Source organism: Aythya fuligula, chromosome Z (genome assembly GCF_009819795.1).
Source record: "Aythya fuligula isolate bAytFul2 chromosome Z, bAytFul2.pri, whole genome shotgun sequence".
In the NCBI taxonomy this organism is placed as follows: Eukaryota; Metazoa; Chordata; class Aves; order Anseriformes; family Anatidae; genus Aythya; species Aythya fuligula.
Genome location: NC_045593.1, coordinates 63659486 through 63681334, shown reverse-complemented (window position 1 = coordinate 63681334; position 21849 = coordinate 63659486). Strand labels below are relative to the sequence as shown.

General features: G+C 39.4%; 1 protein-coding gene across 1 annotated transcript; it reads right to left on the bottom strand.

Moving 5' to 3' along the window:
- Positions 1-4666: 4666 nt before the first annotated feature.
- ALDH7A1 (aldehyde dehydrogenase 7 family member A1) lies at positions 4667-21197 on the bottom strand. Its single transcript, XM_032206290.1, has 18 exons — positions 21067-21197; positions 20920-20973; positions 20591-20656; positions 18833-18913; positions 15855-15978; positions 15134-15266; positions 14502-14546; positions 13413-13490; positions 12689-12786; positions 11643-11684; positions 10117-10211; positions 9129-9213; positions 8709-8815; positions 7849-7965; positions 7304-7401; positions 7066-7139; positions 6034-6109; positions 4667-5179 (listed from the first exon to the last, which is right to left on the bottom strand). Exons 1-18 carry the CDS (start codon positions 21172-21174, stop codon positions 5125-5127), a joined length of 1536 nt encoding a protein of 511 aa, XP_032062181.1. The 5' UTR covers positions 21175-21197; the 3' UTR covers positions 4667-5124.
- Between the last annotated feature and the right edge of the window lie 652 nt (positions 21198-21849).

Below are 21849 nucleotides of genomic sequence, written 5' to 3'. Positions count from 1 at the left end.
AACAGAAGTTTGAAAACAAACAAATGCAATTAATCCAGCAGTTAACAAACACTAGGTATATAGCATATGACTGTACGTTTTGCTCATCCAGGGACATATATTTCATAACACTGAAATAGTGCATTGCAGAAGTCCCTGCCACCCCATTTTTTTAATCAAAAAATGTATTCTATATGATTAAGTCCCATATACAAGTCTTAAAATTGTGTCCTCTTCCATATAGAGAAATAAGAATATACACATGTGCAATATGTGCCCATCACATTGGTGCAGATAACATATTCAGAAGACAATCCAGGCAAAAAGCTCTCCTGTAATTTACACATTTTTACATAGCTCCTGGTAAGATTAATGCAGAGACTTGAATGGATTAGTAACAGGGTAACTGATTGAGAACTGCCCCTGTAATGTGTAATATCTCATACAATAACATCAGCAGCAGCCACAAAATAAGAGTTCTGGTAGCCACATGGCTTTGAACTCCTCCAGTAACATCACAGACTTGAATGATGAAAGAGAAAACCCTCCTCACTACAACCTCCTTTCCTTGTATTTGAGGTCTCACCAATACTGCACAGAAGGGGACTGTCACCTCCCTGGTCCTGCTGGCCACACTATTTCTGATGCAGGCCAGGATGCCCTTGGCCTTCTTGGCCACCTGGGCTTCCTGTTCAGCCAGCTGTCAACCACTTGCCCCAGGTTCTTTTCTGCTGGGCAGCTTTCCAGCCACTCTTGCCCAGGCATATACAGCTACATGGGGTTGTTAAGACCCAGGTCCAGGACCTGGCACTTACCCTTGTTGAATGCCATGTGATTGGACTCAGCTTATTGAGCTAGCCCATCCAGATTCCTCTGCAAGGCTTTCCTATCCTCAAGCAGACTGACATTCCTGCCTCATTTGGCAACATCTGGAAACTCACAGAGTGAACTTGGTCCCCTCATTCAAATCATTGATAAAAACTTTAAACAAAACTGGACTCAAGACAGAGCTCTGGGGAAGACCAAGGGTGACTGGCTGCCAACTGGTTTGGATAGAACACATTAAGAGTCTCTTCCTAACTTCTGAAATCAGGGTAAATCTGTGGAGCCAAGTTTTACAAAGAATACCTAATAGACGTATCCAAGATGAGGACCCCGAAGGGTCTCTCTTCCTAGGCCTAGGAAAGAAGGGACTCCTTTGGTCTCTAGTTGGTGCTGTTTCTGTGTACCTCCGAAGAGCCTGGATTCATCCTTCCTGTTCCCCCACCCCAAAGGACCTGAGGATAACCACAAGAGCTCTCCTTTCCCTTCTAGTCTCCAGGGTGAACAAAAGCCTCTCTCTCCATTTCAGATGTATATTATAGTAGATGGCCCATCTCTGTTGCATCCTGTTCCATGGAGTCAATGGCTGTCCTGCTCTGGGGAGACCAAACTGGACACAGGACCCCAGATGCAATTGGGCTTGGCGGTGCTAACACAAGAGGAAAGATCCCTAGCACAGAGAAGAGGTGGCATCGAAACCAGTTTAGGCAACTGGGGCTATTAGGGCTATCCAAAACAGTGGCCTCGGTTCTTCCCTGGATTTAGCAGGGGAATTCTTGGGTCAGACGTTTGGTGCACATGACAGGGATGTTGCCATAAAGAGACAGCAAAGTGTGAGTTACATGGAGTAAGGTTTGGAGAATAGTTCTGCAATGCTGCACTAGCCCTGCGGGGGAAGTCAGTTTATAACCATCCTCAAGGGATGCTGGAGTAATGTGTTTCTTTCTACTGCCTCATACCTAAAGTTCACTTTGATTTTCCTTGGCAAGAGGAATAAAAGTGACCATTGAGAATATGAGTAATGCAATTCTGTTGTTAGGGTTTCTGCAGGTTTAAGCTTGTGTCATCCATTTTGTGCCAAGAGACCTCTGAAATAATTGCACTAATTCATTTTGTTTTTCATTACTAGCAGATGTTGCTGAGTGAAACAGGGATCCAGGGTCCTGCATAATAAAACAAACACTGCTCCACTACCTGTCCGCCCTGGATGGAAGATTTCCTTGTCCAGCAGAAAACCGAAAATACTGAAAGACAACAATGAACACTTTTCCAATGGTTTTAATAATAGCACTGCAGGGCTGCTATTTGCAAAAATCCAAGTTGAATCCTGCTATTGGCAAGTCGTATTACCTGGCTCCTGAAAACAGCTCCAGTAACAATAGCCTGCTATTTTCTGTGCTATTAGAAACTGTGATAAGATGCAGTAAAATGGAAGAGTAGCAGCAGTTCACAGCCTGCAGTTTTGATTTTTCACCATTCATTAAAAAATTAACTGCTGTGTTTGTTTATAAGTAAAAATTAAAACAGCAGAATTAGCATTTTACTTTGGCTAAAATTAACATGTCCAAAAGAAAGTAAGTTACTTGCGAGACTGTTCCCGTCAAGGTCATTTCACAGTAAGCAATACTGTGCTAATAAATGAATTATTGATCATGTGTCATTTAACACTTGTTATTCACTGGTGTTACACAGTCAGAGGTAATTAAGTTTATGCAACGGTGGAAGCTGCTAGTAGAGTTTGTATTGTAACTGCAAGTTCCACCATGCTGCATATACTAGAAGCTCCAAGATGTATTTATGAACACTCAAAATGTTTTTCTTCAGTGAGATAAGCCAATGACAGATAATGCAGCTTAAAATCTCCTGAATGGACTTTCCTAACTAAAGCAAAAGTTCAGTAACAGGGTGTTTACGTTATCTGTAAGCTTACTTGACTTTATTACTTCGTCATAATCATGACTGTTCATAAGCATCTAAATCCCTTCCCAAACCTATTACTCTCTGCAACTGGATCCTCTCTTTAGGGCAGTTTCCCTAGACCTCCCTCACTGGAAGACAGCTAGTCAATTCAGGTAACATTCTTCAAGAATAAGTGACTAAATAAAGGGGTGGAGAGAAGCAAGATTGGAAATATCATTTAAAAAATCCAGAGTTGTCTGGAAAACAGATGAAATGTGATTATCACTTGCAATGCCATACTAGAAGTCAAATGACAATGCACCTAACATCATCTTTGCAACAGTATTTTATACATTCAGCAAAAGTCAGGATCAAATTGTAATCAAAGTGCATCTGATGTGCCTATTCACAGAGGTAGTTACAAAAGTATTTGAAGCTGAGAGTCTTCTACAAGACTACTCAAGTTTGTATTGAAGAAGGGATTGTTATACATCAAAATTTCAAAATAAACTTCAAAAATAACTTAGCAGATTTGCTGTAAAGCTCAGTCACCCTCACAATGACATTCCTGTATTTTTTTTCCATTCATACTTGTCACCATCCATTTTTGTTCTATTCCACCATGGCTTGATTTCATGTATTTAAAGCCAGATTGCACAGCTAACGTTATTCCTGCACACAGAAACCACTGGATTTGTGAAATCATTTTCTCCAAAAAAGTAAGGAGGCCTTTTATGTTCTAAAAAAAAAACAAACAGATGTGACATAATAAGGTTACCCAAAAACTATTAATAAGCAGTATGAATAGGAAAAAGAAAAGTTTTGCTTATTTTTCATTGTTAAGACAATTTCATAAAGACACTCCATGACACAGAATGGTGTTAAAGAACGGAACTTCTATAACTGGTGCTATTTTCAGGAAAAAGAAAAAAAAAACGGAAATTAGATTGTTTTTTTGTGGTCTATCTGCTAATGATTTATATGTCTGCTTTAGGAATTTCAGTTCCTTCTATGTGCAAATATCTTTCTACATGCAAATTTCTTTCAAGAAATCTGTTCCCTAGTTAAATGGCCAAGCACAAAGAACTTCAGGAGAGTTCACCTGAATGTGAGAGACTCATGATCTCCAGTATGAAAAAACTTTAACTGCCTACTGTTTGCTCTTTAGGAAGTGCCACTCGAAACATTTTCCATAATACAGATGCAAATTTAAAACACTATTTGTTTTAAAACTAGAAATTATGATGAAAGAACAGCTGGTGTTGCACTATGCTGGGCCTCTAACACTGTTTGGACAACATTGCTATATGTCAAATCTTAGAATCAAGATAAATATAAAGCTACATCTGTGTCCTATAATCGGAGCTCAAAATGAACGGTTCTGCCACGTTCAGAGATTGTGGAAGCATGGTATGTATGTAAAACCTAGTGGAAAATAATTTTTTACCAAAAGTAATGCATAAAAAACCTCTGAAGTTACTCAGTGGAAAAAAATCAGCATAAGAGCACTGTGCCTTTTCTGGCCTTGCATTCTGAGCTAGACTCCCAAATGACCTCCCAGTGTCTGTAGTCTTCATGAGAAAATGCCACCTAATTTGAAATTGCACACAAACAACTTGCCTTTCCACAGCAAATGCCTGCTAGAAAAGTATTCCCTCCTGGCTGAACATCTGGTTCTTCAGCTCATTTGATTGAAGAATGTGAAAAGGGCCATGGCAACCTCAATCAGCTCTCAAACCTTCTAGCCTAAGAGATGGTTACACAAGCCTGCAATAACCCTTGATCTTTCCCATTATTTCCCAACACATGGGGCAAAAGTGTCCTTTCCAAAAAAGATGCAGAAAACTAAAGTGGCTCATTTAGCTGAACTACGTTCCTCCCAGCTGTCAGCTCAGTGAGAGGAAATGGATGGACTGCTCAAAGTTTCTGCTTCAAAACAGTGAGCAAAAAAAACTAGAAGCCTAAGGAATTTCACAAAAGGTACGTTTATTTATGCATTGAAAAATAGCGCTGCACTGCCCAGCTCCCATAGCACCAGGTAACCGTAGGAAATTCAACATGTAGTTTGAAGTATAGACCCACTGGATGGAAATAATTAGCAAATTGTAAGGAGGCAAGAGATACAGACAATGATGATATTGAAGTACAATGATAAGGCAACAGAAGACTATCCAGCCCACCTCAATCCAAGTTTGCTAATTTTGGCCACCTTCCCTTCTTCCCAAAGACCGCAGATTTCTCAGTTGAAGACAGAAGTAGTAATTTCATACATTAAAAGTTAAGCAATTTTAGAGTATCTGATTTTTGACAGAATCATCATTGATGCAGCCAAGTTTTAGGCAATTAATTTTCTTCGCCATGGGGCTTAGAAGGTGCATGGTTCTGAAATGTTAGGAGTTCATGGCATGACCATTCATAACATTGTTATTGAAACTTGATTCCTTGAGCCAAAGGTAAATCCTTGCTGTAGTTGATTGTACTGGAAGAGAAACAAGTATTTAGAGATGAAGCTCGATCACTGAGACAGATTATGCAGCCCACTTCCCAAGTACATTGCTTCTGACTGCTGTTAAATAGATATGAAAGACTTCTGGGAATGGTTTGTCTGTTCAAAGTCATCAGCTGTCTTTAGTTCAGTTTCTAGAACAGTATCCACATAAAGGGAAAGACCACATTCCCTGTGCTCTCTTCCTTGGTAGATCGAAGTATAATCCCTTATTTCATCTCTTAACAACAGAACATCCATATAGGAAATCAACGTGTGATTTCTCACATTCATATGTCTTCACACAGTAACCAAGTTAGCAAAGGAGAATGCCAGGGAGGGAATGGGAAAGATAACTGCTAGAGGCCAACCATCATCAGACTCATGGAAAGACACCCAACACTTCAACAAATTATCATCCCATTGGCAATAATGGCCCCCTCTCTGTGGGTGCCACTTCACGTATTTCCTGAAAGTTTCCAGTAATCTAATTTCTAGCTTGGTTTAAGATTAGGCAAGAGGGGAATCAAAAAATAAACAAATTATTAAATAAATAAACCATGTTTAAAGAATAAACTCTTTTTCCAGCTTTTACAAATTGCCCTATTCTGTAGAAAGAGGTTTTCCCTTTGAGGAATGGTGAGTAAAGATAGGTCTTTAAAGAAATCATCTTCTATTAGGAACACAGTTGTAAATTCTTACATGATGAAAAAGAAAAACTACACTTTTACATGTTTATCTCACACTTAGTGTAGATAACCTCCTGTAGTCACAGATTTATATATTTTGGACTTTAGCAAATCTATCTGTAATTTACACTTAAATGCAATTAAAAATGTCTGCCTTACCAAGTTGACCGTCTCATATAAAGTTTCCATGAATCGCTTCCAGATTCTCTTCCCCCACCAGTGTGCTTTTCACCACCTGTAGGAGAAAGGTTATAAATGAAAACATGAAAATTTTCTGGAGCATGGAAATATGGACTAACTTCAGGAGGTGAGACATTTGTAAAAACTCATGGGGTAAAGTATTCCCTCTTCCTTGTTCTAAACCTGAAATAAATTACCAGAATACCGCTAAGTACAGCTCACATAGCTTGTTCTCTCCCTGTTCTCAATCTAAAAACCATCTGTCCAAAGTTGAAAGTCTCACCACACTGGCACCAGAGAATGCTGTTTTAAACATATTTTAATGTGAGACAACTGTACAAGAATGTGTTGGTTCTTATACTGTTTAAATGATCAGATTAATATTTCTTCTTTCCTATCCCATTTTCTTTTGTATATAAAAAAGAAAGGCAAAAATCTTGCGAGACTCTTGCAACAGTACTCTATGCTGTACTTTTTTGTAAACATACACAAGCATATATAACAAGTATGTTCAAGACTGCTTTAATTAAAACTCCATTTTAAACAGTTTTCCACTCAGACATATCTCTAAACAAGTTCAAAACATAATTCTGAGTTACATTACCTTAATGGAGGAACCAAAATGATACCAGTCTTTGATTTTTAAGTATTCCATATATTTTTAAAAGATGAAACCCAACTACCTCCAGTCATTTTTCTGTTTTCTGCTACAGCAGTGTGATTTGAAATTAACTTCATTCATTTCTTCAGATTTAGTAATTTAAATGGACCGATTAAAGTCTTGAAAAATAAATAAGATGAGATCTAAGCTACACTAACTTTACAGTAACAATGCTTTGACTTCCACCTGAAGCTTTTCTTTGCATGAAAAGCTAATACAGTCATTAGTTAAAAAATCCACTCAGCATTAAAAAAAAGAAACCTTAAGAATAATAGCAACTCTGTAGAAATGGTACCAGTGAATTTCATTGTTTAAAGGAAAAAAGAAAGCATACAGTGCAAGTAACATACCAAAAGCACCACCAATCTCTGCCCCACTGGTTGGGATATTGACATTCACAATGCCACAGTCAGATCCCTTTGGCCTACGAAAAGAGATAGGACACAATTACTGCTGAGGATCAGGAAAGGCTCCTTCCCTAAAATGAGGGCCGTAAAGTGTTCAACTAGCAGTATGTACAGACAAAAGAAGACACAAAATACAACAATCTTATATTTCAAGAATGTAGAAAAGTAATTTTAATCATACCCAAGCCATCGGAAAATCCTTCCCAAATCCTTGGTAAAGATACTGCTGGAAAGACCTTGTTTTACTTCATTATTCCAGGCAAAAACCTCCTCTTCCTCCTGTACAGAAGCATGTCAATAGCTAAACCACACCTTCTCAAAGCAAAGCAGTTAAAAAGAAGCTCTGTCAGGAAAACTCCAATATGTTACAACCAGAATACAAATACACTAAGTACCACTCGGCACATACACATGCAGCAAGTCAGAGATAGAATATTCCCCCTGACTGCACTGAAAAACATAACCTACTCTAGAGCAGGCAGACATGAGCAACAAAGATCTATTCCTGTACAGACTCTCATCTTAACAGCAGTGTTCTTCACAGAAAATATATAAATATAGCTACACAGTGAGGTAAGCTATTACAGTTCATGTCCCACAGTACACACCTATGGTTAGTGCTTTTTGAACTGTCAGGACAATTGCATGAACATGACACACATCAGAAATTGCTCTCCTGAAATCCCTGATCCCTGACACCAGACTATTTTCACATTGCTATTTTACCTTAAATTTCAGCACATACAGTATGGGAGCAAATGTCTCAGTGTGCACAATGGGTGCATTATGTGGAAGGCCAGTCACAATGGTTGGTTCAACGTAGTTTCCAGGACGATTTATAACCTTCAAAATATATAAAAGAAGAAACAACTGACTAACTTCAGCCAAACCAGTATCCTGCTTAGTACCATTGAAGGAAGGGAATCATTAATATTTTGGTTACTACAGCTGTACCTATCAATCAGACATCGGAGGTCAGACCATCTGAGCAGATAACTTGAATTTTACTCTTGCTTACAAGTTTAATATATAGAGGTATTACTTAGTCTACTAAACAGGTAACCAAATCTCAAAGTCTACCAGCTGTTAAAAAAAAACAAAAAACAAGTTCCTTTCTCCTACTTGTAAGCTGATTAGAATTTTAAAGGCACTAGGAATAAAGATGCGTGTAAAAACAAGAATTATCAGATCCTTATGTCCGGGAGAGTTAAACATCACATACGATGAAGATGAGCAAGTGACTTTTTGAATCTCTAATGTTTCTTGAAGTTTGACATTGTGAATCCAGTCACAGAACAGTATTTTTTCTTTGTTATGTGTTTGTTAGGCACTATTTACATTGTCATTTGTATTTTCATCACGTGACTGAATGGACAAAGGCTCATTGCCATTTCTTGGAGTAGAGTAAGTAGAGCTATCTTTACCCTAAGCACAGGATTGCAATTCCGACATTCTTTGACTGATTAACATAACATCCTGTAATGGATGACATGACAAACCAAAATGCAATCTTGGCCTAAGCTACCATGTTGCTGTATTTCTTTCCTAGAAGACTAACTGCAGCAGGGAGAATAAAAGTAAGTCACCTTTCCACCACAGACCACAGAGCCACCTTGTTGTTTTGCTTGTTCTACTGCATCAAGAAACATTTTCACTGCTTCTTTGGTATGAAGAGGCCCATACAGAGTGTCAGCTAAAACAAACAAAGAAAAAAACAAAACACACACACACACACAAAAATTCTTTCAGGACAACTTTTTATAACATTCTTTATCATAGCATTTTGAGAGTAACTATTTAACCTGTCCAAGATGAACAGTAACAGTAGTAGCTGGATTCTCCATCTCCCTTTCAGGGTTCGTATTCTGAATTAAACTAGCTATAACCATTCCCCAGTAAACTGCTAAAATTAGGTATCTTTGACCTATAATCATTTTGGAACTTAAACAAAAAGATGCAAACAGAAACATGTCTCCTAAGGCCATGAGTTGGAAAGAGCTACTTACAATCCCATGGATCACCAATGCGGACCTGGGCATAAGCTTTTGCAAGCTTTTCCACCACCACATCATGGATGCTTTCATGGAGGAACTAAAAACAAAACATGGTAAGAAGGCTGTAAGACAATGAAGCCTGTGCCACTAAGCCTGATGTACTGATGAAGAAAGTGCAGTAAAGTAAAGTAAAGAAAGTAATAATATGAGTATTATTACTCATATTCAGCAAATACCATATGTGAAAATAAACACAAGAGCAAAGCCTGATATATAAATATAGCTAGCACCACCATGAAAGCAAATCATGAAGATTTAAAAGAATCAAAGAAAAAAATACATTTTAATTTAACTGCATTACAGATCAATGATACCCACACATTTTGTAAACTCTTAAGCTAAGCATTTTGGTACGAATACTCAAGTGATTTTTATTGCTGTAATTTGAGGAATTACCACCCCTCCTATCTGCACAAAGTTAAACCACATCTTTCTTTACAAAAATTTACCCAATCAACCCAATTCTGGAAAAAAAATACACAAACACATGTGATACATTTAAATTTGCTCAGTGATTGGTAAAAAAAAAACAAAGAAGGAAAAAACATGCAAGCAACACATGCACCCTTGCACTGCTGAAATTTAAACTCCACAAACCATAATTTGAAGCAGGCACACAGGAATGAGTTCTTGCAATGCAACAGAAGAGAAATACAGGAATTATGATGAGTTTTAATTTGAAAGTTTTAGGGCCATGTGAGAAACAAATTCAAAAAAAACCTCTCTGGAATTAGAATTATAGTGACAAACTATAATTCATCTGCCAGAAAAACTGCTGTCATATTTTCCTATCATATTGATTTTAGTCAGAATACAAACGTCTAACAAATACTGTTTGTTGTTCTCCACAATATTAGTAATTGATAAGCATTTTCTGAACAAATTCGGAATTAATTTTAAAGTCAGAGCTACCCAAACAAGTTCATACACTGTTACTTACCAGTCTTCTGGCAGTTGTGCACCTCTGACCTGCCGTTCCCACAGCAGCAAATAGAGCAGATGGGATGACTAGGTTCAGATCTGCGTCTTCAAACACTTAAAAGTTAAACATCGCAATGTTACTTAAAAAAACAGACAAGATGAAAACTGATGTTTATGTGCTGAAGGTTCTCTAAACTTACAAAACCAAAAACACTAGAAAGAATATAATAAACTCTGATATGTTGCTCAAGAAGCATTAGGAATGGCAGCACTAGCATAGTACACTAAGATACACAGAAACACCTCAAAACTCCCATTGTACCTTGAATTAGACACCTGCAACTGGACATAAACATAGCTTTGAACCTGAGAATTTGAACTAAAGAGCCTATCATGATAAAATTTGCAAAGTATCTCAGCTTCATTTTAATCCAAAAAATTACAAGCAATTTCTTGCCACTTCTTCACCTTCCCTCCATGAGTAGAAGTCTAGTTGCATAGAGAAACAATGGTAAAGGATATCTTGATAGCATTAAAAAAAAAAGGTAGCTGTAAGGCACAGGTTCACAGTAGTATAAAACACAAATGAGCTGAACAAATTCATGTGTCCAGAGACATGAGAATCTTATATCAAAGCCTGTATGTATAAGCCTCAGAAGACCCCCAATATATCATTCAGCTTAACCAGTCCCACAGAATTCTCCGTGTCCAAAACTATTACTAAATCTGGAAATAAGTCCAAGAAAGCAATTTTCTTGTAATCATTCAAAGTCAATTTCAGAAAAAGCAGGACTTTTATATGAAAAAGGAAACATTTCTCTTATGACAAAACAAGTTTACACTACTTTGTGCCAAACAGCACAGGCAAGAAAAAAGAAATGCATCATACCAGATTTTCAAAAGTGCTCAATATTCTAGATAGGCAACAATATTTGTTCAATTCACAGCAAAGGTGAAAAAGAAGGCTGTAACACGGTCTTCTTAGAACAGCAGCTTAGGCATTTAGTTGGTTTATATTTTCTTTCTGTCATACCACTCAGTGTCACAGAACTTGCATCATGCTTATCTGGGAATCAGAACGTGCCCTAAACTACATGAACCTGTAAAACAGGCTACTGAAATGAATACCTACATGCTTTACTTTCAAGTAAAATACTATCTTAGGTGTCATATATATACATGTATGCCTACATATATATGTAGATGTACTTATACTCTAAAATGCTAAAAGTGTCATGTTCAGAGTAGATTCAAATTTCATTAGCAGCATTGTCCACATCACATTACTGATGCCTACTGCTTCGCCAATTCAATTTTTCAAATCAAAAGTAATAATATGAATTTGAATTCTCATTTTCATCCTAAAGCACTACCCCTCAAGAACACCGAAGACAGAAAGAGAAAAAAAAAATACAACCACATTCCACTAAGGACTTTTTAAACCCCCCAGTGTAAAAATAAATAAATAAATAAAAATGCTATGAACATTTATACACTAACTTCCAAATAACATCTATGGGACTAAATTTCTACGCTGCATATTACCAATAATGGCGTTGTTTCCTCCCAGTTCCAGCAGACTCCGGCCTAATAAAAACACACAGAATTATATCAATTGCACGTGTTTATTGCGCATTTCAGTAAATTTCAGTAAAATCATCTCTAATTAAAGCTAGGTTTCATTACATGTATTCTTCTGTATAGACAGTGTAGTCAACTAATTGCACTAGTTAACGTAGAAAATTACACTGAATACTACATCTATCACATAATGTGAAGAAAAATACCTGGAGAACAGCTAGAGCAGAAAAAAAAAGCTTTTTTAAAAAAAATAGGTGAAAATAGCACTGGAAAAGAAAAAGAAGAATGCAAAACAAACTGCAGGATAAATAGTATGAGGCAGATGAAGAAGAGGAGGAGTTACTATTCAGACTGAAATGTATAAATTAAAAAAATAACACTTAAGCAGGCTTGTGTATTTCTATGGCACCTGTTTTATCTCAAATCTGAGAGAAAGAATCAGAATCTACTTCTAGGTGAACCTTTGCAAGGTGTTCTGAATTTTTCGACACTAACAAACTTCAAATATGCAAAATAAGGAAGTCTTGTTCACAATGAAACTTCTAACTAAAGAGTTAGAATCCAGCAGCTGTGCATGGACTTACAGCTATGCATCCATGAATATCTGAAACAAATATGGTACCTCAAAGGTCCTAACTTTTCTCCCGTATTTATAAGTAGTAGAAGGCAAAGGAGTGTTTTTCCATGAAAGGAGTTGCCAAAAGACCATAGGCCCCATCTGTCCATTTGTAAATCTCTATACAATACAGCTACAGAAACCTCCAAATTAACTGCAGGACAATGGATTTGTGGACATCTTGGGAAAAAAAAATCCTGATATTGTGACTGAACTAAATGAAAAATGTAATAGTTAGTTCTGAGCTGTTTCCTCATCCTACTCCCATCAAGCTGAAAAAAAGATAACAAAGGAGGTAAGTGAAATAAGATGTAATTTTAAAATAATATGGGATTGCCCTACCTTTTGCAACCACGGAAACAAAAGAAGAAAAGATCCCAGCCCTGACACTCACCAAATCTCTCCTGAACCATAAGCGCTACTTGTTTGCCCACTTTTGTGCTGCCAGTGAAGGACAACAGGTCCATTCTCTCATCTCTTGCCATTGCTGTCCTGCACAACAAGACATACATTTATTAGAAGAGCAAACAGCTGGAAAAGACACTCACACCTTTCACATACACCAAACATAATTAAGTGACTGAGCAGACATCAGGAAAGCTTCTCACTCAGAAAAGAGGAACAACTGTTTCCCTCCCCTGTTTCATGCCAAACTGTAAGTTCATCACCTGTATTAACTTTGCAATTCAGCCCAAGCTACACAGTGAGATCAGTTCCCATTGTTGTGTTCCCTAAGAAGATAAGCACACCTATGATTTTTACTGGTTACCATATTTATTTTTTTCCACTTCTCCTTCTGAAACTCTCAAGTATATATTTGTATTAGGAATTTCCACATTGCAATAATCACATGGAACACTTTTACTCATTTTGCACTTATATGCAAGTACACAGTCCCTACGTGAGCATGGCAAATGGCGAAGTATTCTCCTCTGCAAGTGGTCTGAAATGCTAACAGGCAAGAAAGTGAAAAAAAGTATATGATTAGTGGAATTTTATGTTGTACTTGCCTGTACAGGCAACTCCTGGAGATGGGATTAATTTTAAAACCAGGAATCCTTTCAATAATATTATTTGTCCTCTATCCACAATCACAAAACACAAGAAATGTTACCTACCCAATGTCTGCTCCACCACAGACCAGAGAACAGATTGCTCCAGGTATTTTGTTATCCTCCAAGACTTTGGCAATTATCCTAGAATCAAAGATGCAAAAATTTCAGAGATTTCTGACAGGTGCACATGAAAGGCAATGAGCCATTAAAACTATCTGACCATGCAAATGAAGAAGAATCAGGTTTAAAAAAAAAAGTCTTGCAGTTAAAAAGTTTGCAAAAAACACGCACACTTCTCCATTCAAGGACCTTGGTGTTATAATCACTGCTCAGGCAGAAGTAAGACTCAAAATTATATCCCATATGTATCCACACAACTGGCATAGAGAAACATAGATCAGTGGCCATATGTAGTCTTTCTGGCCATATGTAGTCTTTCACCGTTAGAAAGAGACATATAACTTCATGAGGTTACTTAAAATACTTACAGGTAGCTTGTGGCCATGTTTTGAGGCCCATTTTAAAGCTACAAGACATACTAGTTAGTTATTTTGAAGGGGACCTTTTATACTTAGAATATAAAAATAAATCTTATTTTTAGCTTGCAGTAGGTAAGTATTTAAAATGCTAATACAGTAAAACAAAGTAGCAATAAACCTAGAATATGTACCACTATGACACTATGCTTCAGAGTTCTCTGTATCAGGAATGGGTTTTGAACCCTGGAAAGGTATGTTGTGATGTTACTAGTTTTAGATAATAAGGACTGTGTGAACACATCTTCAGGAGATACGTCTTCACAGACAGAAGAATTTGCCAAAACCAAAACAAACAAAAAACAAAAATAGTGCTGATGTGGGGCTGAGACTCCCAAAAAAACAGATTATTCTAAAACATGAGTGTGTGATTATGGGTAGGTGAATTTCATGAGCAATTCATCTTTTACAGGGAAGCAAGCCACAGAGCTAGACCTTTTTCAGGAGAAGCACAGAACTGGTCCCAGAAAAGATGGTAATGGTACAGGTAACATGCTATATATACTGTATACATTTTATGTAACAAGAGAAAGCATTTCTCACCACTGAGCACTACCTCAGACAGAAAACAAGTTGTTTAAAATGTAAGACAGAAAGCAAAGAAACCAGAACTCACTTTGTAACAGCAACACTGATGAGGGATGTTGTAGGAGCACCTTTCCTAAAAGGGGAAAAAAATAATTAAATATGCAATTTCATGGTATGTCAAATACAGCAAACTTAGGCTGGTTATCAGATATATGTTAAGACAATTCATATGTTTCTGTCCACAGTTGAGCATTCAGAGCTCCTACTGAGCTCAGCATGAACAAGAGCAAGGCCAGACATTTAAATGAAGCAGTTAAATGGCAATGAAGCTGGAGTGTAGAGAGAAAGTAAAGTCAATTACTTAACTGACAATACAATAATTTAAATTTTTAATTTGAACTGTACCAATTGTGAAAGTGTTTTTCCTTCTGTTGTTAATATCAGTGCTGCAAGACCTAAACCTTGTTTCTTCACTAACTTGCCATATGCCTGAGCCTTGTGCAGGTCTGGATCTCAACATTTAATAAAGAGGTTACTGAGGTTACCATAAAAGAACATTTTTTTTGACTACAAGTGAACATTAAGAATACAAATAAATTAAGCCTACATAAATGGAATCAAACACACAGATACAAGTGATGTTTGATAACAAGTACATGTCTGAGATAATAGCTCTGCAGTTTTAAAATACTGTTAGCACATAGGAGAGCTGCATCATACCAGAGGCAAGCGTTTCCACAGATCATTGCAATTGCACTGTTCCACCCATAAACTGCGACAGGGAAGTTGAAGGCCGTGATGATTCCGACTAAGCCAACAGGATTCCACTGCTCTATAAGCGCATGGCCAGGTCCTGGAGGCAAAGACACAACACACCGCAATTTGCAACCACTGAATGTTTTTCAAAAAGGAAATCACAAAGCCCTGTGAACAAGGGACTTTGCAGCACTCCTCTGGTCATCAGAGCGTTAGCTTCTGGAGAGCTGTATTGCAAGCTGTATTGTTCAGCCTACTGGAACAAGATTAACTAGACTTTTAAAAAAATAGTAACGTGGCAGCGTGAACTTTTTCTACTTTAACTCTTCAGTTAACTGAATGCTGGTTGCTTATTAATCAATAACCAACAAAAGGCCTCTCAGATCTAAGCACACCAACAAACTTTTTACATACTTTCCTCTACCGCCTTCACTACTGAAATGGCAAAGAGAATCTAATGCTTCAGAGAGCAGAGGAGAAATCTCTTGCCTCACTTGATACAAGTCCTAGGACAGACACTTCTGGCAGTGGTGTTACTGCCTAACAGCACATCTGTTCCTAGACAACATGCTCCATAAATAACTCACAGCACAGCGTTTTTGTTGAGATATGTCACTATATATTTAGGATATTACAACCCCATCCCTTCAGTAATACAGAAAAAAAAATTTGCACACATACTTACTTTCTGAAGGCAAAACAGGTCCACCAATCATTCGGGACAAACCAACAGCGTAATCACAGACATCAACATACTCCTGCACTTCCCCAACACCCTCGACATAAATCTTTCCCATTTCCAATGAGACCTGAAAACATTAAGAACAAGACACAATTCTTTTTTTTTTTTTGTAATTCATACTCGTTTCCAGTACTTTTTATCTCCTACTATTATTAGGTTTATCTGTACACCAAGTAAGATTCAATGCAGATTTTTTCACTAGAAGAGATTCACCTATTCCTAAAATATTCACAGCTTAAAGGAAAAAAAAAACCCACAATAGACAACCAGATTAAGAGTCACATTCCCATACAATAGAAGGAAATTAATATAGGAAATTAATCAGCAGAGGTAATTAATATATTTAAAGAAGTATCCAACAACAATGAGATTCACAGCTTTGGCTCAAAGAACATTTTTGTCAGGTCATTCGCACACACTTTCAAATCAGGTGTGAAATAAATTGGAAAGGAAGGATTCCTCTGCTCCAGCAAAAGAAAATCACAGAATCACAGAACTGTAGGGGTTGAAAGGGACCTCGAAAGATCATCGGGTCCAACCCCCCTGCCAAAGCAGGTTCCTCAGAGCAGGCTGCCCAGGTAGGCGTCCAGACAGTCCTTGAATGTCTCCAGAGAAGGAGACTCCACAACCTCCCTAGGCAGCCTGTTCCAATTCTCTGTCACCCTCACCATGAAGAAGTTCTTTCGCATGTCAGTGCAGAACTTCCTCTGCTCTAACCTGCACCACTGCCCCTTGTCCTATCCCCACAAACCGCTGAGAAGAGGTTGGCTACATCCTTCTGTCCCCCATCCCTCAGATATTTATATGCATTGAGGAGATCCCCTCTCAGTCTTCTCTTCTCCAGGCCGAACAGACCCAGGTCTCTCAGTCTTTCCTCATAGGGAAGATGCTCCAGGCCCTGTATCATCTTTGTGGCCCTCCGCTGGACTCTTTCCAGGAGATCCCTGTCTTTCTTGTACTGGGGAGCCCAGAACTGGACACAGTACTCCAGGTGAGGCCTGACTGGGGCAGAGTAGAGGGGGAGGATCACCTCCCTTGACCTGCTGGCCATGCTCCTTTTAATGCACGCCAGGATCCCATTGGCCCTTTTGGCCACATAAGTAATTTAGATTTTTTCTTAAGAAAACTACTGATTTTATAACATCCCAAAGTGAGTTTGAGAGTTCCAATTTTCAAACATTGATGAAAACAACTGCTCATTTTTAGTCCTTTAGTGACCCAGGTGAGGTGTTTAGTAACAAGTTTTTTTTTTTTTGCTTTTCTTCGGAAGTCAGTCCTAAGCTATAGCCTTCTATTCTGTTAGAAGCACGTATGCATACACAGCAGACATACTGTTTGCCGATGAGAGTAAATTGATATTTTAAGATATTTTCCTCCATAAGTAAGGAAATTTACTGACCTAGGAACTGGAAAGTTACCCATTTACTCCTACTTAATTTTGCAGTGATGCTATGATATCTACAGGTAACTTTATGCAAGTATCACCTACCACTTTAGGCTGAGGATTGCACTTTTAAAAAGCTGTTAAGCGAGGAGTCGGGTTCAATGATTGCCATAAGATTTTATTCTCCATGCAGAGATTAAAATAAAGCTGACTAAATACATCTCTAGGTATTGCTATGATGCCTATGGTTCCAAATCCTTGCTAGGCTACTCTGCTCACAGGAAAACTGCACATCTGATTTCTGCTTCATCCTAAAGAAAGGGAAGACATTTGAGAAGGGAGAGACCAGAATATAAAGGTTTTATGTAACACATTATTTGTTGGGAACAAATCATTTAGCATCTGAGCACCACACTCAGCAAACAGGATGCCTGGCCATCTCAAGGCAGAAGGAAAAACCCCTGTGGACAGCTATCAAGAGGCATCAGAAACAAATTGTTGAGCCTGTGGAAGTATTAGAAATACATCTGAACAATTGGCAAGGACATTCTGAGGCTAGGCTTTAAAGTCTCAGTTGAACATGTAAAGGTGAGTTGCCATACTGCTCACTTTTACGTATGCCAGTTTCAAAATCTACAGCCAAGAGAAGTCTGAATACCTGGACACCTACTACACAGCTTTCACCCTGAGATTCAGCCCCTATCCTGGAAGAGCTCATTATCTGTTTGGGAAAACTACAAACACACAACAAGGTTTCTCTAAGGAACATACAAACTGCTGTCGGTCCACACACTGGGAAGCTATAACGTTTCTGAATACAAATGTACTTCTATACCACAGAAACTCTCACAGGGAGCCAGCATCTAGGGAACTAGCAGAGCAAAGTTTTGTAGGTTAACAGTATGGGTTTGACTACACATGGAGTTATTCAAGGATAGCTGTTTCTGAATAGCAGCACATACTGGCAAGCCTTGTAAAAGGAAAGCGGCAAGCTCCCCACTTGTCCCCTTTTCTTCCCTAGTAACTAGTGAGCGTTTTAAAGGAATGGTCCTTCAACCTTTATATCCTACACAGCACTGCAAGAAGATCTCATTAAGACCATCTCACCTTCTGAAGCCTTATACCTCCACATGTCAATTCTCAAAACCCTGCAGAACACCAGAAAAGGGCTCAAGGTTAAAAGCTCTGTGTTAGAGAAAGATCTTTTTCAGGATATCTTAAGTATACGACGGTGCTCTATCTGGCAGGCAAGTGGGAAAACAGCATGGCAGCAGTTGTAACTCTCTTCAGTTTACAGGCTCAGAACAAATTACACTTGGTTCGCCCAACAAGAAATACCATTTTCAGTGTAGGGTGTCAGAATGCTATAATACTTTTTTTTTTAATTTAAAGTTCTTTATGCAAGTTAACAGAACCAACAGCACTTTAATGGTTACTAAGGTTAGTATTGCAGAGTAGTACATTAAAACAAGAGCAAAACAGTTTTGACCTTTTTTTTCCCCCCTCTAAAGTCAGGCTGCTCCTTAAAACACCTTACCAAGCTTCCTAGAACTTTGATTTTTTGTCTCAGGGCATCGCCAATCTGTCGTACTATTTCTCCACGTTTTGGTGCAGGGATCTAGTCAAAAAAAAAAAAAAAAGAAAACATAAGAATGCATTTGAGATTGAACATCTCTGACTTCTGCTGCATACATTATGCTCATTTGCTACCCCTGTAGCAAGAGATCACTGGTTGCTGTAATTCTTCCCCCCCCTTCTCCTCCTAATCATGCATTCATTTTGATCTGCTTTACAACAAACTCCTACCTTGCAGAAACTAGTAACACTGCACATATTTACGCCTGTTCAAAATTTCAGTTCCACTGAATACTTACAGAAGAAGGCAGATTTCAAGTTCTTAGTTCTAATACTTGTGTTCAGCTACACCACTCACAAGGCCCCAGAAAAATCATCCAGAGTTCAGGAAACAAGCATTTTTTAAAGAATTCTTAAAGGTTTCTGAGCTTCTGCAGCGTACTTAAAATATTTTCAAACTTTCTTTTCAATTTAACAATGGCTACTGACACTTATTTCGTTAGCAGATGCTGAGACAGACAGAAGCCTCAATTCTTAGAAAAATTAAACCTACGTACCAAATATTAATACATTTTTTGATGTGGTACCAGTTTGTTAAATAAGAATCTATGGCTAGAGTCAATAATAAGCCATTTTCATAAAACACATACAAGATCTACAGGATTAAAAACTGCTAAAGAGCAGGTAGCTGGGAAGAGAAGTGAGGAATCCATAAATGATACAAACATATGTCTTCACAGTCAAAATCTTTTGGACAAGCTCATTAAGCCCAACAAAATTCACACACTAAAACCAAACAGCTTTGAGAAGAGATTTTAAAGCATTAGATCTGTTGATTCTTTTTTATTGTAGACTGCTTTCAAATTATCTCCAAACGCATCATGAGCTGGCATCCACTCACTAACATATTCAGAAGTTGTAACAAAAGAACATGTTTTAACATATCCTAAGAAAGCTGTTGTGTTTGTCCTAAACTTTATTCTCTTTAGATAAGGCAACCTGCTTTGCTGGATCAAGTACACAGAATGCATGATACCTTACAAAATACATCAAAGAAATGCCAGGTATCTGTAAAAACAAGCTTTTTATGGCCAGCAAGAGAACGGATGATGCCTGGAAATAGCTTGTACTGAGACACTAAGAACTACAGCTTCCTAAGGAGACAGAGCTTAGCTCTAATCTGATATAGCAACATAACACTAAAGCTTTGGAATAACATAGCTCTTTTGTGAAATATCAAGATTTGACTGGTGGTCAAAAAAGTGCAGTCAAAACTATCAGACTTCCTTACTCCTTGAAAGCAAGACTATCAGCAGGAGTTAGATAGCCAAATGTTCTGCGAAACTCTCGCAGGAGAAAGCATGCTGCAACATGAAGTTAAAATATGCCCGGAGCAATAACGTGCTCGCTTACAAGGTTCCTGAACTTCAGCAGACCTGCTGGCGATGGCTTACAGGCACAAGCCTGCGTAAAGATGCCAGGCTTTTCAAAGCAAACAGTGTGCAAAGTCAATGTCCTCATCTTTGTACCTTAATGTAATGAATGCAAGTTGTCTGGCTTTGTTTCTTGGTCCTCGTTACAAACTTTTGCTTCAATGCAACGTATAGAACATGAACATGTTTTTACACCCTCAACCAACAGGCCAACTTAAATAGGCCTTTAAATGCCAGAGACACGCGTTAAAAGACAAACACCGTAAAAGATAATTCTGTTCACTTACATCAGCCCAGACTTTCCATGCCTCTTTAGCCTTCTTTACTGTTTCTTCATAGTCCTCCAAACTTGCCTACGTAGGCAGAGAAGCAGATCAAAGAAAAAGTTAGTGACTTGCTCCCCACCCACCCCCCCAAAAAAAAATAAAAATTAAAAAAAAAAAAAAAAAAAAGATTGAGCATCCAACTCAAGCACGGGACATTTCTAGTGGACAACGCTTCGCAGAGGGGCCAGCAGCCCCTCGGCAGAGGAAGGATGAGCCAGGGGGCAGGGAGGGCTGGGGGCGAGCCTTTAGGGCAGCCCCCGACCCCGGGGCGGTGTTTGGGGCAGCCCTACCTGTCTGACGCTGGCGATGGGCTCGTTGTTGGCCGGGCAGTAGGTCGTCACCACCTAGAGCAGAAAGCGCAGGGCGGGCGGTCACCGGCACGGCACCACCACCGCCGCCACCGCCGCCGCCACCGCCACCGCCTCCCCCCGCCTCACCTGCCCGCTGCCTCCCCAGCGCCCATTGTAGACGCCCGGGTTCTCCTCCTGCAGGCCCAGCTCCCGCAGCCAGGCGTAGCGCGGCTGGCTCACCAGCAGGGTTGACATGGCGGCCGCCGCCCGCAGCGGCAGCAGCAGCGGCAGGGAGGCGGCAGCGTGGCGCAGCCCCAGCATCGCCGCCGCAATGGGCCCCGGCCCGCCCCGCCTCCGGGCCGCCCCCACGGCTACCGGCGGCGATTGGCGAGGACCGGCGGCGCCCCCCGGCACCTCCCGGTTCCCCCCCGGCACCTCTCGGCTCTCCCCCGGCTCCCTCTGCCGGCCCCCAGCCTGCCCACGGCCCGCCCGGGGAGCCGGAGAGCCCAGCCTGGCCCCCGGGGCTCCTCAGGGAGGTGTTTGGTTCCCTTGTTTTCAAGTGAAAATCACATTTGGGTGATGTAAACAAAGCATGGCTATAAAGCAGGCTGGCACGGTTCAAAACCCCTACATGCCGTTGTCTTCGCTGCGTACACGGTCAAATTTTCACTCGGAAAGTGGGTTTGGATACCATAAAACTTGTAGCAAACAGGCAGTCGTCCCTTCAGCTCTGAAGGGGATATATAAAGAATCCTGAACAAAGCCGCTTGAAAGGGAAAGCGGTGCATCTGAAAGATAAAACTCTCCTCCAGGAGGAGGATGAAATCTTACATCTGTCCAGAGAAGGAGCACAGCCAAGAGAACAGCCGTGCCTGCTCTCTGCCGCTGCCTTGACATCGTGCTTTTAAAAACTTGACCTCCAGCAACTAC